Below are 15,460 nucleotides of genomic sequence, written 5' to 3'. Positions count from 1 at the left end.
TAATGGATGCAGTAAACGGTTTGATGAAATATGGAAGGTGTTCTCTGAAAAAGACGTTTGGATGGGAGCATATGCTGTTGTAAAACCTGTATGTACTTTTATGCACTTTATGCCTTTTCAGATGTGTAAGCTGGCCTATGCAGTAGGCCATAATGCACCCCCATACCATCAGAGAAGCAGGATTTTAAGCTGTGCTCTGATAACAGGCCTGATGGTCCCTCGTCTTTAGTATGGAGGGTGATGCGTTCGTAGTTTCCCAAACTTTGATTCATCTGACCACAGAACAGTTTTCCTTTTTGCTTCAGACCATTTTAAATGAGCTTTGGTTCAGAGAATATGGCAGATTTGTTTTTAACCTGTCTCAAACCTGTTTTTAAAAGCAGTAGCATTAAAAATCGACTTTCAGCCGTTTGTCCTTTGAGCTCAGAGATTCCTCCAGACTCCTGAAACCGTTCGATGGTATGATCTGTGAATGATGGGATATTCAGAGTCTTTCCCATTTTCTGTTGACGAACATTAGTTTGAAACTGTCCCACTGTTTTCAGACAGACTGGTGAACCTCTGCCCATCTTTATTTCTGAGCAATTCTGCCTCTCTGAAATATTTATTATTTATACCCAGTCCTCTTAATGACCTGTAACCAATTAGCCAGTGTTTACAATGTTCCACTGTGGATAAAATATGGTTTTATGAGATCTGCAAGTCATTGCAATCTGTTATATTTACATATTACACAATGTCCCATCATTGTCAGGATGTTGTAAGTTCACACAAAGAATGATCACTTTTTAAAAGAAACAGACTAACTTATGGGGCGCCGTTTGTAAAGGAGCTTGTGCTAAAAATTCATGCCTAAATTTTGTCACATTTAGCTTCTGCTAAAAATTCATGCCTAAATTTTGTCACATTTAGCTTCAAACACTGTTTAAAAATGTAGTGTTGATTTTCTGATGTCACTTTTTACAACATTTAGCTAGTTACATGTAATTGTTACAGCTACATACTAAATATAAATCTAAATGCTAAATGTTAAATCTAAATGTTGTAAAAAGTGACATCAGAAAATCAACACTACATTTTTACAAACGGCGCCCCATACTAACTGTTGTCTCCTATATTGATCGTATCACGGCATTGTAAGGCCGGGGTGGCGTTCACGTGCCAAAGCCTCTTGTTAAATGTTCTTTTGGTAGCTTAAAGGATAATCTTGTAGCTGAAGACATGGAGCTGAGGTGAAGCGAGTGATGGGCGAGTGTGCTCCTGATAAACAAAGCGAGACAACAGCCACTCTCTCTTCTTTTCCGTCAGCAGAGATTAGATAAGGGCTTCAGCGTCACCATCCTTTTCATGGAAATGTATTTAAACACTGCGAGAAAAGTTCACCTTTTTCCTGAAGGCTTCGTTTCCCCCAAATAAACCTCTGAACCAGTGATTAAATTGGATGAGGGCGTTGATCTGGTTTAATCAGAACTGTGGTTCAGTCAGAGACGGCTGTAATCTTGTTTTGACTTGCTCGGCTGCAGGGCCTTATTGGTACAGCTATAATATGAGGACATTTTTCCAGCTGTTTTCAATAATGACCGAGCTTGCTGAAATATTTCAGAGATTTACTTGACAGCCTGTAGTTATTTGTGTTTCCCATTCCCCCTGCGTTTCATTCCCGAGTTCTGCATATTTGGGCCACGTTTTTATTATTTGGATGCCGTGTTGCTGCACCGTTGGCTCACTTTGCACGGACAGGATAACCACAAAATGTTTTATTCTAGTCGGTAAACAAATAAGTTGCCTGAGGAGAGCATTGATAATATACAGTTCCTTTTCCCGCTTCTGTTAGGGGTTAGTAAAGCATTTAAAAAAAAAAACAACCCTTTTTTCCACCCTTACTCATTTCAGGAATCAGAAAACCATGGGAAAAGGCTCGAAGGTAAGTCTGTCAGTCATTTAACTCTGCCTCCCACATGTCCCTCCTTCCCTTTCTCTCTTCTCCAATCCCTTTTCTCCCTCCCTCCGTCCCTGTTTAGTGCCAGTGGTGTGCTGGCCAGCAAACAGACAACTTCACAACAGGAGCAGTTCGTCTCAGATTCCCTCTAATGCGCTGAAAGAACCAGATTTGGATCTCAGGTGGGCGCCAGAGTCCTTGCTATTACTCTGAGAAAGGTGAGCAGACTGAAAGAGAACTAATAAATGCTCACTGCTTCATACTTGTCCTATTCTTTTATCTGTTTTTTTTATTATGTCTCTGATTTGTTTACCTTCTCTTTCTTCTTTTGTCTCAGAGTCCACCTTGAAGACATGTTTGGACAGCTTGGATCCAGAGTCCCGGTAGGCGAAATAAAACCCTCCCTCTGGTTTCAGCGTGTATATAAACAGACTATTCTAAACATGAAATGATGTACAATATATGCGTAGCTTTTGCTTTTTTTATATCAAAGTTGTTTGGTTCCATGAGTAACAAGAAAAAGAGTAAAAATGTAAAATAATGCTATGTGCTGACTTGTTATGAGGGGAGTTGGAGATAAACACAGCTCATGCAGGTAACTGAGGTAGAAGCAGCACTTATGTGTGCTTACACTGTAAACACGGGCCTGTCGGGTTTCATTCAGTTTTCCTGACTTTTATTGTGACTTAAGAAGAAAAAAGAAAAACCAAGTCATCACCTCCCACGCTCCATGAAAGTCTCCAGAAAAGTGCAGTGAACAAAGGCACCTGAAAAAAAAAGGCCCCGTTGCTTTTAAAAAGCTAAATAGACTTAACATTTAGGTTTTCCTCTTTAGAAAATGTTATTGTGTTTTTTCCTGAAACGTAGCAGCGGTTTTTTCTTTTCAACACAACTCTGTAGGAAACTGTTTTGTAAACCTCCCTGAATGACACAATCTGAAAAATTTTAGTATGTTTCATCTCTAATCTCCGGTTCTTCTTTTTGTGTGTGTGTGTCATTGTGTTCAGTCTCTTCCTCTTGCTTCCAGGCGCATTTAGACAGAGCTCGTGTCATGACTTAATCATTCCACAAGCCTGTTTTCTCCTGTTAACCCCCCCCCACCTGCTCTGACTTGGAAACATGGGGTTGTGTGAAAACATGAGGAGTTGGAGATTGAGGGGCAGCACCGCATCGTTCATGGTCGCCATAGGAGCGATGCTGCTGGGGCTCGGCTCGGCTCAGACCTGTCCGGCGGGTGAGACCCAACAGAACCTCACCCAGCCTTCGTACCAGGGCCTGGCGAAGAAGCAGGCCAGCGTGGACTTTTTGGCCTCCTTTGTGGGGTCCTTCCTTTACACAGTCCAGCCAAACTCTTTCCCTGAAGGTAGGTGTCGTGAGTGGTGCTCCCTCCATCAGAGCCACACTTTCCTCAGTCAGTCACACCTTTTGTTTGTGGACTTCCTGCTGCCGGCCCACAGAGCAATCAGGTGCAGTTCAAACCACGAGAAAATCCTGTGGATTTTTTGCTCTGCAAATATTAAGGTCAAAATTGGGACAACATAAAACAAAAAGCCCATAAGGTAAGGTAAATGAGTACGTTAATGGGAATTCTTATGTTTTATCTGGTCAATCATTAATGTTCAAGGGCTTTGAGGTCTTTCTTTCTTTCAGACCACTTGTTTCCTCACTGAAACCACACCTCTGGTCTTTTATCAGCTACAATTTGCCGTAAATGCCCTGTTAACTCATCCGTACTCCTAGTTTTACATCCTGTTTCATACTGATTTCAAAGAAGCGAATAAATGGACGCAGAAACCTGCCGGACGACCTTTGACCATCCTAAGCTTATTGTGAACTCACCACCAGTCATTTGTCATTACCGAAAATAAGAATCACCAACCCCTTTTTCTTTTAACTTAAAGAGGCAAACAGATGTGTGAACGCTGTCAGTTTGCAGGATGGTTAACCATTAACCCCGAAGTTATAGATGACTAAATGTTTGTCAGTAAAAGAAAAAGCAAACACATTTGTTCCCGGCTGCTTTTGGATGACTCAGATTTGGAGGGAGAAACATTACCTAGCATTTTTTTTTGTGGGAATAAAATCCACAACAGCAGGGTTTCAAAGTAGTATAAATGACAGGCTTTTATTGTAATCTCACCAGAAGGCTGTCCTGGTTTCCTAGTAACTGCGAGATGTTGGTGTCAGATTTCATTTTTGACAATGTGAAATGATGACATGCACAATGTGGGATAGGACATGCTGTTCTGAGGTCAGCAGGTTTTTTTTTTTTTTTTTTTTTGTACAGCTGATTAACATTATGTCTGGCAGCCTGAGTCCCCGAAATATGTAACATGAGTTTCAAAATACACAAAGTAACTCACTCTCCTGTTTCTTTCCAGATATATTCTTGAGAATAGTTAACGATCCTGGCAATGTGCAGTCAGATCAAGACCTCGTGAAAGAAGTGAGTAAATATCTGTTTCATTTATAGGATGTTAGTAAAAAAAAAAAAAAAAACACTGCATGGGAGATATTTGACTTAAAGGCAAGGGAAAGATCATCCTTTAAGCCCATTGGGCGGGAAACCTGAGAGTATCTTTGTGTGGAGATTTCCCAGTGTGCTAAAGTTACTGAGACTTCTTTATCCTCTATAATTGTGGGAAATCTGAGTCATGCAGCGAGAACAGAAACATTTCTATATTCCTGTTTTTTTATTGTTTTGTAGAAAGTTTGCAGCCCAACTGCTTCTGCGTACTTTGTGCCGTTTTTAGACATTCATACATCTAAACATTCAGCTCATACAGGAGATTGACTTTTGGGTTTTGCAACTTTCTACTTTTTAAATTATTTAACTTTATTTACTACTTTTTCCCCATGGAATACACTGAGATCTTTTCATCCTTCAAAACCATTTTTCTCACTGAAAACTGCTTCAGTGTATTTGCTGTATTGTGTCTTCTTGTATTACTTTTAGTTTTTACTTACTGTTCTGCTACTTTTAATTAGCTTTTTGTTATTTTTAACTAATCTTTTGCTACTTTAATGTTAGTTAGTCTTTAGATACTTTCAGCTTTTAGTCACCCTTTTGCTACTTTAGCTTTTAGTAAGCTTTTGGTACTTTTACCTAGCCTTTTCCTACTTTTGAAGCTATCCATTTGCCACTTTTAGCTTTTAACTAACCTTTTTTTCTGCTTCTAACCAGTGTTTTGCCACTTTTAGCTTTTAGCTGGTGTTTTGTTTATCTTTCCTTTTAGCTTATTGTTTTGCTCCTTTTAGCTTATAACCAACATCCTGCTTCTTTTAACTTCAACGCCTCGATTTCAGCTTCTTCTGTAGATTTCAGCTCTCAGCATTTACTCTGAATTTTTGCCATTTCTCTTGTCAGGAACTGTCGACACATTAAACACAAACTGTTTATTGATATCTAACTAATAATAGACACAGAAGTAGGTCGCAGAGAGCTGCCATCTTAGCCTTTGTGCCGTTTATCTGCGTGTTCTGTCTTCAGATTCTGGATTACCAAGTGGGTTTCCTGGTGTGTATTGCCATTGGCATTCTGTACATCGTCCTGATGCCCATCATTGGCTTCTTCCTGGCTTGCTGTCGCTGCTGTGGCAACTGTGGTGGGAAGATGTACCAGAAGCAAACATCCTCCATTCACTGTCTCAGGAGGACTCTTTACTTCAGTGTGTTTGTGATCACGATCATTATCCTGTGAGCATCTGTGTGTGTTTCTGTGTTTAATTTCGGCTGGCACGATGGTGCGTTTACTCCAACTGTTTGTCCTTGTTTTTATTTGGACAGTGCCGGGAACATCTGCATGTTCAGGAGCAACGAAGCTCTCAAAAAGAGTGTGGAGAAGGGTCCAGGGGAGCTCAACCACACTATCAGCAACATCCACACCTTCCTCACAGCTGTGCCTCAGGCAAGAGCGAACTTTTTGTTGGTGGGAGTCTAAAAAACACACACAGGCTGAATGTTGGTGATGTCATAGTGGAAAGAGTTCCCAGCTTCTTTCTATTTTAAACCGCAGTTAATGGAACCTGTTTGACATTAGTTGCACAAAGTTCTGTACTCAGGCCAACCTGGAAAATGTTTAAAGAAAGACACTTTTACAGTTTGTTTGCCCTTCAAACACCATTGGTAAATGGCTTGCACTTGTACAGCGCTTTATCTAGTCCAAGGACCCCGAAGTGCTTTACACTGCAGTCAATCATTCACCCATTCACACACTGATGGTGGTGAGCTACATTGTAGACACAGCAGACTGACTGACAGAAGTGAGGCGGCCATTACACCAGCGCCACCGGGCCCTCTGACCACCACCCCTACCTCCTGAGCCACCGCCGCCCCACCATCAACCACCATTAACGCCAGCATTAACTCACGTGACCTGTTGTACGGCATGATATCACTTTATGCACACTGTGACACTTTTTCTTTTCTCTCGCTCTTTTCTCCAGCAAGTAAACGATGTAGTGAACGAGAGCTTCAAAACAGTTCAAGAGGTTTCCAGAAACATAGATGGTAAGAACAGGAAAGCAGTAGCACAGAAACAGGAACCACTTTAGTTCCTTCCTCACGACACAGTTGGCCTCTCATGTTGATTTATCCGCGTGCTGCAGATATCGGACCTCAGATGGGAGCAGAAATCCAGCGGCACTTCAGAGGATTTCTGGACCCTGCTCTGCAGTCGGTCAAAAGTCTGGACAATGGTATGGTTTGTCTGTTTGAGCCGCCCTCCACCAGTGCAGTCATGCAAATCCTTGCATGCACATTTGCATACTACTCTGTTGGTGTACAAGAGGTCATTGTACATTTCAACTGTGTTTGGCTTTACTTTGACAATGAAAAGTCTTGAAATATGTCTTTGAATATGCTACAAGATTTCTTTTCTGACCATCTATTTTTATATTTATATATATAGTAAACACACAAGTCATAAATTCATCACTTCAAAGCCCAAAAGTGCTAAAAACCATCAAGTCAAACAATCCAACGGCTCTTATTTGCAGCACTTATTATGTGACTTGATGGCAAGCCAAAGATCCGTCAGTGCAGTGACTTCTAGCCTAACTTCCAAAATCGGCAACATCTTTGGGAGCAGAACTTTAGCATCTTTTTGTTTTTCTATAATTGTTTTCGAAGTCTTTTAAAAAAAAGTGCATCTTCTGAGTTTGAAAGCCTTGATAGTTTTTGAGACATAATATCTTCCTGTACAGCATCTGCCCCAAGCCAGCAATAATAATAATAATAATAATAATAATAATAATAATAATAATAATAATAATAATAATAAGCATTTGAAACCCATAAAATAAGGATGATAAGTCGTCATTTTCAGGCAGAAGAAACTCCCTTACTATATTTTTATGCACAGGGCCTGCTTACACTGGATGAGTAGGATCTTTTCTTGTGAAACATATATGTTTTTAAGAACCCCTCCCTTTTACTCAGTGATGCACTGTAGTGACAAACCTCTGCACATCCAGCCGAGATAAACGTCTTTCTTAAACACAGTTTATTTTATTTTGCAGTGGTCAGCATTTAATTATTAGAATTTTAGGAACTGCATTCAAATCTAGCTGGTGAAGTTTATAAAAACAAAAGAAAAAAAAAGAAGAAAGAAATGCCCATAATGCCCACTGAAGTGTTGATTTCGTCTCAGTAAATCAGTATTCTAAATATGAATCAGTAGAATGTCAGATGTGGAAGGTCTAAAATGATTAGTTTTAATATTTTTATGTGTGTTTCATTTGACTGAGCAGAAAGTTTGACCATCAAAGCTCAACTGGACAACCTGAACTCGTCTCTGGACCAGCTGCGGACCAGCGTGGACCGGGTCCAGGCCAACGTCACCGCTGTTAAAAACCAGATCAATAAGACGCTGTCCGAGCCGAACTGCACCGGATGTAGCAGCTTAACTCAAGAGCTGCAGAAACTAACAGTAGATACCACCATCTCTGTAAGTATGGATTCTGTCCAGCCGGAGATGAATCACTTTTGTTTTTTTCACTCCCGAATAGCTTCTTGAAAATAAGCGAATTAAACAAGAGAGCTGAATATCCATTCCTGTAAGCTGAAGTGTTTTTTGGAAGAGATGAGTCAGCTTTGACTACATAATAGAGATAGAGAGAATGTGCTCTCAGGCAAATTTTCATCAGTAAATGGGAAAACTGCTTTAGGCAATCAAACTACCTCTGACACATACTCAGACATTGTGACTGATGATGAATCCTCGTTCTTTTTTTTGTTTGAGTCATTTTCTCTTCCTTCAAACTGTTTTTTTTTTTCTCCATACCTCCTCCACTTTTCTATATTTGGCGAATCCCCTTCCTCTGGCCTTCTATCCTTTTCTCTCATCTCCTTACTTTTACAATTACATTCATCTTTTTAAAAGCTAATTTAGGCTAAAAAGTGATTTTGTTTTAAAAAGAAGAATAAAACTCTGACACAAGTCTTATACTGGGAGTGCTCGCTGGAAGCACTTTTTTATTGCCCTCTGCTGCCCTCTTCTGTTGCTTTAGTGCAACAACACATTATTACTAGTTTGATACAGTCTGCCTGTGTGTGTGTGTGTGTGTGTGTTTCCCACAGATTCCCAGCCTGCAGAAGTTTCAGTCTGCAGTGGATGAAGTCATCAAAGCAGATCTGAAGTCCAAAATAAATGAGGTCAGTGGGAATTACAAAACCAAAACATGAGAGGAAAGATGGAAGGTAAACACTAGAATAGATTCTAACTGAAGTTAAAACCATTAAGTATGACATAAGGGGATTTTTTCCTGCTGAGGTGAAGAAAAATTGTTTTTATGTTTTTATTATTGCTCACTGCTGAAAGACGAAGGTAGAGGTTAATGTTTTTGCCTGTGTCTCCGTGTGGGTGTGGGGCATGCATGTCTGTTAGCAAAATATCTCATGAACCACATGATAAATTTTAATGAAACTTGCAGAAGGTAATCACTGGATGTACATCTACAGCTGATTCACTTTTGGATTCAATCTGATTCAAGAGGGCTGTCACAGCTAACTGACCTTAGAAAACACAAAAATGGCTGTAATTCAGCTGATTTTACAGCCACTGTGGTCAAATTTGGTGTGGTAGAACCTGAGGGTCATTCAGAACACATACTTTAAATGCTACTCATTACTCCACATTTTTGCTTAGAACATTAGTGTTAACTGTTGGAGTCAACCCTGTTTGTCTGTTAGCAAAATATCTCATGAACCACTGGTTGTTTTTTCCTGAAATTTCCACAAAGTGGTCATTGAATGTACATCTATAACTGGTTACTTTTAGAGTCAATTCAATTCAAGATGGCCGTCACAACTAACTGACATTAGCCAACACAAAAATGGCTAAACCTCAGTGTTACAGACAGTGAATTAAAATTTGTTGTGGTTATAGAGGCACTCACAACACATGCTCTGAGCATGACATCTCACAACATTGCATGAGCTCGTGGAAAAGCTAATTTTCAAGGTTTGACCAAAACTAACTCATCTCATCATAAGATGATCTTTGTCTAAGACTGACACGAAAGGCAGTAGCTGATATATATTCCTTCAAGGAATGCTTGACCTTCATGCTTCCTCCTGGACACATTAGAGTTTCTGTACATCTTGAACGCAGTGTTTTGATTTCACAGACGGAGGAATATTTTCTCAGCATCCCCCAGAGTGTGACCACTGAGACCAAGGATATTGTTCAACGTGAGTAAATGCTGAATTTTCTGTCACAGTTTACTAAATCAACAAGTTTAATAACCAACGTCTTTGTCTTTTTTTTATAGACATCAAACAGCTGCTGAGTGACATAACCAAACAGATTTCCGAGGTTTCCAAAGATCTGCAGTTACCTGTTCTGAACGACGTGTCCCAGACTCTGAACCAGGCGCAGACTGAGCTCAACAGGTTCTTACCCCAAATAGAAAGCTTAGAGTTTATCAGGTAAAAACTTCAAACAGTTTTAAAAACATGTGGCAGGTGGAAAAAAAACAACAACTAATCTCTAATCACGTGCTGACCTTTCCTTAGGTGGAGTGTGTGTGTGACCCTGTGCTGCATCGTCCTCCTGGTGGTCGTGTGTAACCTTCTGGGTCTGGTTCTGGGCCCCCTGGGTCTCTCGCCCAAAAGAGACCCCACAAGCCGCTCGTGCACGGCGGACTGCGGAGGCGTCTTCCTCATGATGTGAGTGCAGAATCGTCACTCTGTTGAAACCATTCCACCTCCTGACTTTGACCTCTGACCTGGATGTGGTTGCAGGGGCGCCGGTTTCAGTTTCCTGTTTTCCTGGCTCCTTATGATCGCGGTGCTGCTGCTGTTCCTGGTGGGTGGAAACAGCTACACTCTGATCTGCCGACCGTGGAAAAATGGACAGCTGCTGAAGGTACGGAGACGCTGTAAGAATCTATAATTAAAACATGTATAATGTGTTCTCAGCACGGTTGCACCTTTATGCAAGAAAATATGACTGATCTAAGAACATCAAAGCAGTTGGGGCGAAACATCAATACAGTTGTCCAAACAGCTGCCGCTCACTAGATATTTTCTCATCTTTAAATGATTCTTTGTAAACCGTACAGATGGTTGTGTGTGAAAACCCCAGGAGCAGCCATGCAATGTTTAAAGTCGATTAAAATCCCTTTCTTTCCCATTCTGATGTTCAGTTTGGACTTCAACAAGTGGTCTTTATGCCTAAATGCATTGTGTTGGTGCCATATGATTGGCTATTTGTGTTAACAAACAGGTGTTCCTAATAAAGTGACCTGCGAGTGCAAATTAAAGACCTAATCAATGCATTTATTGGCGTGCGTTTGTTATATCGATACATAACATCCAACAAATGCTGTCTGTTCTGTCCACAGTTCCTCGATACACCAGATCTAATTCCAAATTTGGATATAGGCCAATCTTTAGGACTTCAGACCACCGTTGGTATCTCTGATATCTATAGGTATGTGATGCCATTTTACTTTTAACAGAAGAACAAATCCATAAACACATATTTCATGTAGCAACATTTAATCTTCTCTGCTGTGAAATTCATTTCAAAAGTGTTTATCACAGCAGACAAGTTTGTATTTTTGTCAGGTTTGTTTTAGACATATTTTTGCTTTTTCTATAAGTGTCTAAATACGTTCGATTGAGGCTTGTGAAACTGATTTGTGTAAGAAAATCACATCTGATGGCAATCTTTTCCAGAGACTGTCAGAAAAACAAGCCTCTGTGGACAACGCTCCACCTGAATGAGGTTGTAGACCTCAGAGAGCTGCTCAATGTATCCAAAGTATGTTACGTGTCACTCATTTACCGTAACTAAAAATGTACAAAACAGAACATGTGATTATACCCGTATTCCCTCACTGAACTCTTCTGTGTCGACCACACACAGTACACAGCACAGATCCAGGAGCAGTTTGACAAAACGGACATCACCCTGCCTACAATCACACTCCTGAGCCCTGAACTGAAAAGCCAGCTTGGCAACATTTCTGCCAACTTAGGAGCTTTAAACACCAGCGCCACTACACAGCAGGTAGGCCTTCCTTCTGCGTGGTTTCACTTCCATTACATTTATGTGCAACATGCAAATGTCACCCCCTGTGGCTTGTGTTTTTCTTTCAGATGAACAACATTCTCAGCATAAATCTGAATACAACAGCAAATGAACTTTTAGAAATAAGTCGTCTTCAAGTGGGTAACGTAACGTGAACACCTAATTTGTTTACCACGCTCTGCAACTCAGTTGCTCAATGACCGGTGTTTTGCCTATGCTTAGCATGACGAAGCCATTAAAAAAGAACTGGAAAACGAAGCCATGAGACTACAGCAGATTCAGGTCAACATTGAAACAGTTATCTTTCCACAAGTGGTGAGTCCACGTTTCATCAAATTTTCCTCATTCTGCTTCAAATTTACGAGCTGTTCGTTTAACCTCAACAAGACATCTGCTGCTGTGTTTTTTCCTCAAAGAAAAACCTGAATTCCTCTATCAAGAGTCTTCAGTCCACCACAAAGAAAGTCAATGTGAGTGCTAACACCTGGAGCTGCAAAGACCAGAGGTTATTCCTCTTTTTTAAAATTTTATTTTAATTTTTTTAAAATCCCGACTGGTCTCTTTCAGAGAATGGTGGGGGAGGTGCTGAGCATCGTCGGAGCAGCACAAGACTTCCTCAACACAAACACAACCCAGATTGTAAAGACCGTGAGTAGAGGCACGGGTCACATGAGTTTGAAGAAATGTGCTCCATGTGGTCTGTTAATGCCCGAGGTCGCTCAGTCACTTAGCGAGCGGGGGCGAAAGGGGGAGGTGTTACTCAGAATGGGTGTGGAGTGGGAACGGGGGGCTTGCTGCGTCCACATCCACAGGGTATGAATTGCACTGAGTGTGAGCCAATCGTTCGTTGAAATCCCACATTCTTTATCTGCAGAGAAACACAAAACTAAAGGTAAAAAAAAACAAACTTTTCTAACTTTATTATTCTGATGCATTTTTAATGTTTGAAGACACAGCAAGCAAACAAGTTCTAGACACCTTAGCTGAGCGTTTCCAGCATCAAATTGGTTTTTTACAGAAAATAAACCCCTGACATTTACAGAATAAAACTCCAGGGGTTTCATAGAAAATAAATCATAGAACTTAGGGGCCATCTTCCTGAAAGGTGTGACTGCTGAGGAGTATCAAGTTCTGTCTAATGTTCACACTAAATGTTTCATTAGCAGGAAGCTAAAATAATTAAGCCAAAAGTGTGAACTCACGTAACACACACACACAGGAAAAAAAAGAAAAGTGATTTTAAGGGCATGGTTTTGTAGTAATTATACTGCAGTTTTGTGCATTCTATGATAAAGCACCTACATGCAGATCCTTTAAAGTAGCAGTTTTTTTTTTTACAAATGGAAATTAGAGATATAAAAGAAGCCTGTAAAACAGCCGTAGAGGTTCTCATAATGCGATGAAATTAAAAGAAGTACACCATGATAACACTTGCAGCTCAGCGAGCAGCACTTAATTCAATCTAGAGGTTAAAATGAACCTGTGTCCAGTCCTGACAGGAAAACTTAGTTTAAACTAAAGCTTTTGATTTCTGAGAGCTACATAACAAGATTAAAAACATAGCAAAAAAGAGACGCAAAGGAGCAGTAATATACAGTACGTATCAGCCAGCATTATTTCATGGAAATAAACTTCTCTTGTGTTGTCTGATCATTATCGTGATGCTCTTTAGAAGTAGCTTAATTTACTTCTTATGACTTTAAAACCCTTTAAAAGATAAGAATAAATAGAGGAAAGCTAACATTTCCAACTTTTCTGTTCATCGCAGGAAAGCAGGAAGTTTTTAGACTGTCAGCTGGAATACTTCACTGCTTTTGCTGACTGGGCCAACTTCACGGTAAAATCTGCTCAGATAGTTCTCTGCGCTTTTTGTGTTCATTGTCTGCAGAGTGATGCATGTCTTCTCTCTGCAGATCACGCAGCACGTCGGGCGCTGTGGGCCCGTGGCTGGAGCCGTGGACTCCGCCGAGGTCATCTTCTGCTCGAATGTGGTGGAGTCTCTGGTGAGGATCAGGTGGCAGCAGCTAAACCCTCAGCTCAATCGGAACCTTCAGGGTGGCGATGTCGCACGAGATCCCTCAATCCCATTGTCAAAGTTTGACCAAAACAGCTACAACTCCATCATTTCTTAATATTTTAGTTTAAAATTCTGTCACAAAAGGCAGATGAGGATATGCATTCCTTTAAGAAATTCTGGAGCTTTAATTTTATTTTATCTGTTTCAGCGATTTAACCACTCCCCCCCTATTTCTTTTCTCATTTTAAGAATGCGTTCTGGCTCAGTATGGGCTGGTGCCTGATGTTCTTCATTCCCAGCATCATCTTTTCCATCAAACTCGCCAAATACTACAGGAGAATGAAATACTCCGATTCCTACGAGGAGTAAGTAGAAAAATGTTAAAATAAATATGTCGCGCAACAATAATCCGACTGTATCTGTGACTGAAGGGGCTTCTTTTCTGTCCGCAGCAATCACATCATTATGAACCACATCCCTCGGGCTCAGCTGAAACTCACCTGAGAGATGAGACGACCACAGCCACAAACGTCACGCCACTTTCCAAAATAAAAGCACACGGAGCCCCTCTGTACATATCCAGCACCAAATCATAAAATACTTGACTGTTTTGTAAATTTCAGTTTTCCCACACTTAGCCTTTTACCCTCAGGAAAAAAAAGGACCTAAAAAGCTTTATTTTTTTGTTTCCTCATTCATTTCATGTTTGCATTAGGCTGCTGTTGATATGCGCCGCTAGCCTAATTTTAAGATTCATACATCTCTGTAAGAGAATGTCCCTGTTCTGATATTATTGTGGTTTGGCAACTTGATGCCCATAGGAAATATTATTTTTGACTTGCACAAAAATCGAGAACCACAATTTCCTGCAACTTTCAAATCATGGTAAATGGCTTGCACTTATATAGCGCTTTATCTAGTCCAAGGACCCCAAAGCGCTTTACACTACAATCATTCACACACTGATGGCGGTAAGCTACAATGTAGCCACAGCTGCCCTGGGGCGGGCTGACAGAAGTGAGGCTGCCATCACACCGGCGCCACCGAGCCCTCTGACCACCACCAGCAGGCAAGGCGGGTGAAGTGTCTTGCCCAAGGACACAACAGCTGAGACAGCTGGAGCGGGGGCTTGAACCAGCAACCCTCCAATTACAGGACAAACCCCTACCTCCTGAGCCACTGCCGCCCAAATCATACACTCGTTCGTCTCGCAGAGACTTTTTAACAACTGTTTGCCGCCATTTTTTAAATTCAAATATGGCAATACTTTTGACTGACGCTACTCGTGAATAAAGAATGTTTTTTTTTCTTTTCTAATACTTCGTATGACAGAGCAGAATGTGTATATTCTTGTAACGCAGCACTTTACTCATTCTGTTTGTTCAATGTGAATATAAGAGGTTTTTAAACATTTCTGTCACCTGTTACCCATACTGTGAACAAAAGAGATTACTAATCAAAAGTTCATTGAGTCCTCTGTTCTTTGCCACACAGCTCTCACATCACTGGAAGTTTCTTTGATTTTTATTATCCCCATAAATCATTACACTCTCATAACCCAAAATGTATTATTTTGTTTTTGCTTCATCATTAGCTGTTCCCAAATTTAAGCTCATTAGTAATTGAAATGGAGGGTATGGAGGGTGATATGTTTTGGTTCTGTTATTTTTTTCACTTTAATATTTTGAAATTATGCACAAATTTTAAAAAGACCTATCATTAAATCTCTAAAACAATGATATGTACATTTAGGAAGCTTTGTTTTACTATTACCAATAATAAAAATACGTGTTGACTTATTTTGTTTAGGTCCAATAACAGTTCCTCAGTACTGCTGACCAATAATAGAGCTGTCATTCTCTAAAGTAATCTGCTCTCAACAGTACATTTGTCATCCCTGTCCTAAACTAGTTTGCATGAATAATGCTCTGCCAATCAAGATGCAAATAAAATAATAACATTTTGG

At 40.4% G+C, this 15,460-nt stretch overlaps 1 protein-coding gene across 2 annotated transcripts; it reads left to right on the top strand.

The window, feature by feature from the left end:
- The first annotated feature begins 2,021 nt into the window (after window positions 1-2,021).
- prom2 (prominin 2) lies at window positions 2,022-14,188 on the top strand. 2 transcript variants are annotated; one of them, XM_017412721.2, is made up of 25 exons: window positions 2,022-2,157; window positions 2,277-2,322; window positions 2,947-3,302; window positions 4,321-4,385; window positions 5,430-5,635; window positions 5,726-5,846; window positions 6,385-6,448; window positions 6,547-6,636; window positions 7,690-7,886; window positions 8,519-8,593; window positions 9,568-9,631; window positions 9,712-9,868; window positions 9,956-10,108; window positions 10,184-10,307; window positions 10,786-10,874; window positions 11,123-11,207; window positions 11,313-11,456; window positions 11,546-11,614; window positions 11,700-11,792; window positions 11,894-11,947; window positions 12,045-12,125; window positions 13,246-13,314; window positions 13,391-13,480; window positions 13,744-13,859; window positions 13,947-14,188. In XM_017412721.2, the coding sequence occupies exons 3-25, from the start codon at window positions 3,059-3,061 to the stop codon at window positions 13,996-13,998; spliced, it is 2,502 nt and encodes an 833-aa protein (XP_017268210.1). In that variant the 5' UTR covers window positions 2,022-2,157; window positions 2,277-2,322; window positions 2,947-3,058; the 3' UTR covers window positions 13,999-14,188. The 2 variants fall into 2 exon arrangements, with proteins under 2 accessions (XP_017268210.1, XP_037829625.1); XM_037973697.1 differs by having other exon boundaries at window positions 2,027-2,121.
- The last annotated feature ends 1,272 nt before the right edge of the window (window positions 14,189-15,460 follow it).

The sequence above is a fragment of the Kryptolebias marmoratus genome, linkage group LG22 (assembly GCF_001649575.2).
Source record: "Kryptolebias marmoratus isolate JLee-2015 linkage group LG22, ASM164957v2, whole genome shotgun sequence".
NCBI classification, from domain to species: domain Eukaryota; kingdom Metazoa; phylum Chordata; class Actinopteri; order Cyprinodontiformes; family Rivulidae; genus Kryptolebias; species Kryptolebias marmoratus.
This window is presented reverse-complemented; position numbering and strand designations above follow the sequence as displayed.

Excerpts from the sequence above, each read along its gene's own strand:
- prom2 (XM_017412721.2), top strand. The coding sequence starts at position 3,059 with ATGGGGTTGTGTGAAAACATGAGGAGTTGGAGATTGAGGGGCAGCACC. Across the intron at positions 3,303-4,320 it reads GCCAAACTCTTTCCCTGAAG|ATATATTCTTGAGAATAGTT; the intron begins GTAGGTGTCGTG and ends GTTTCTTTCCAG. Across the intron at positions 11,208-11,312 it reads AGCTGCTCAATGTATCCAAA|TACACAGCACAGATCCAGGA; the intron begins GTATGTTACGTG and ends GACCACACACAG.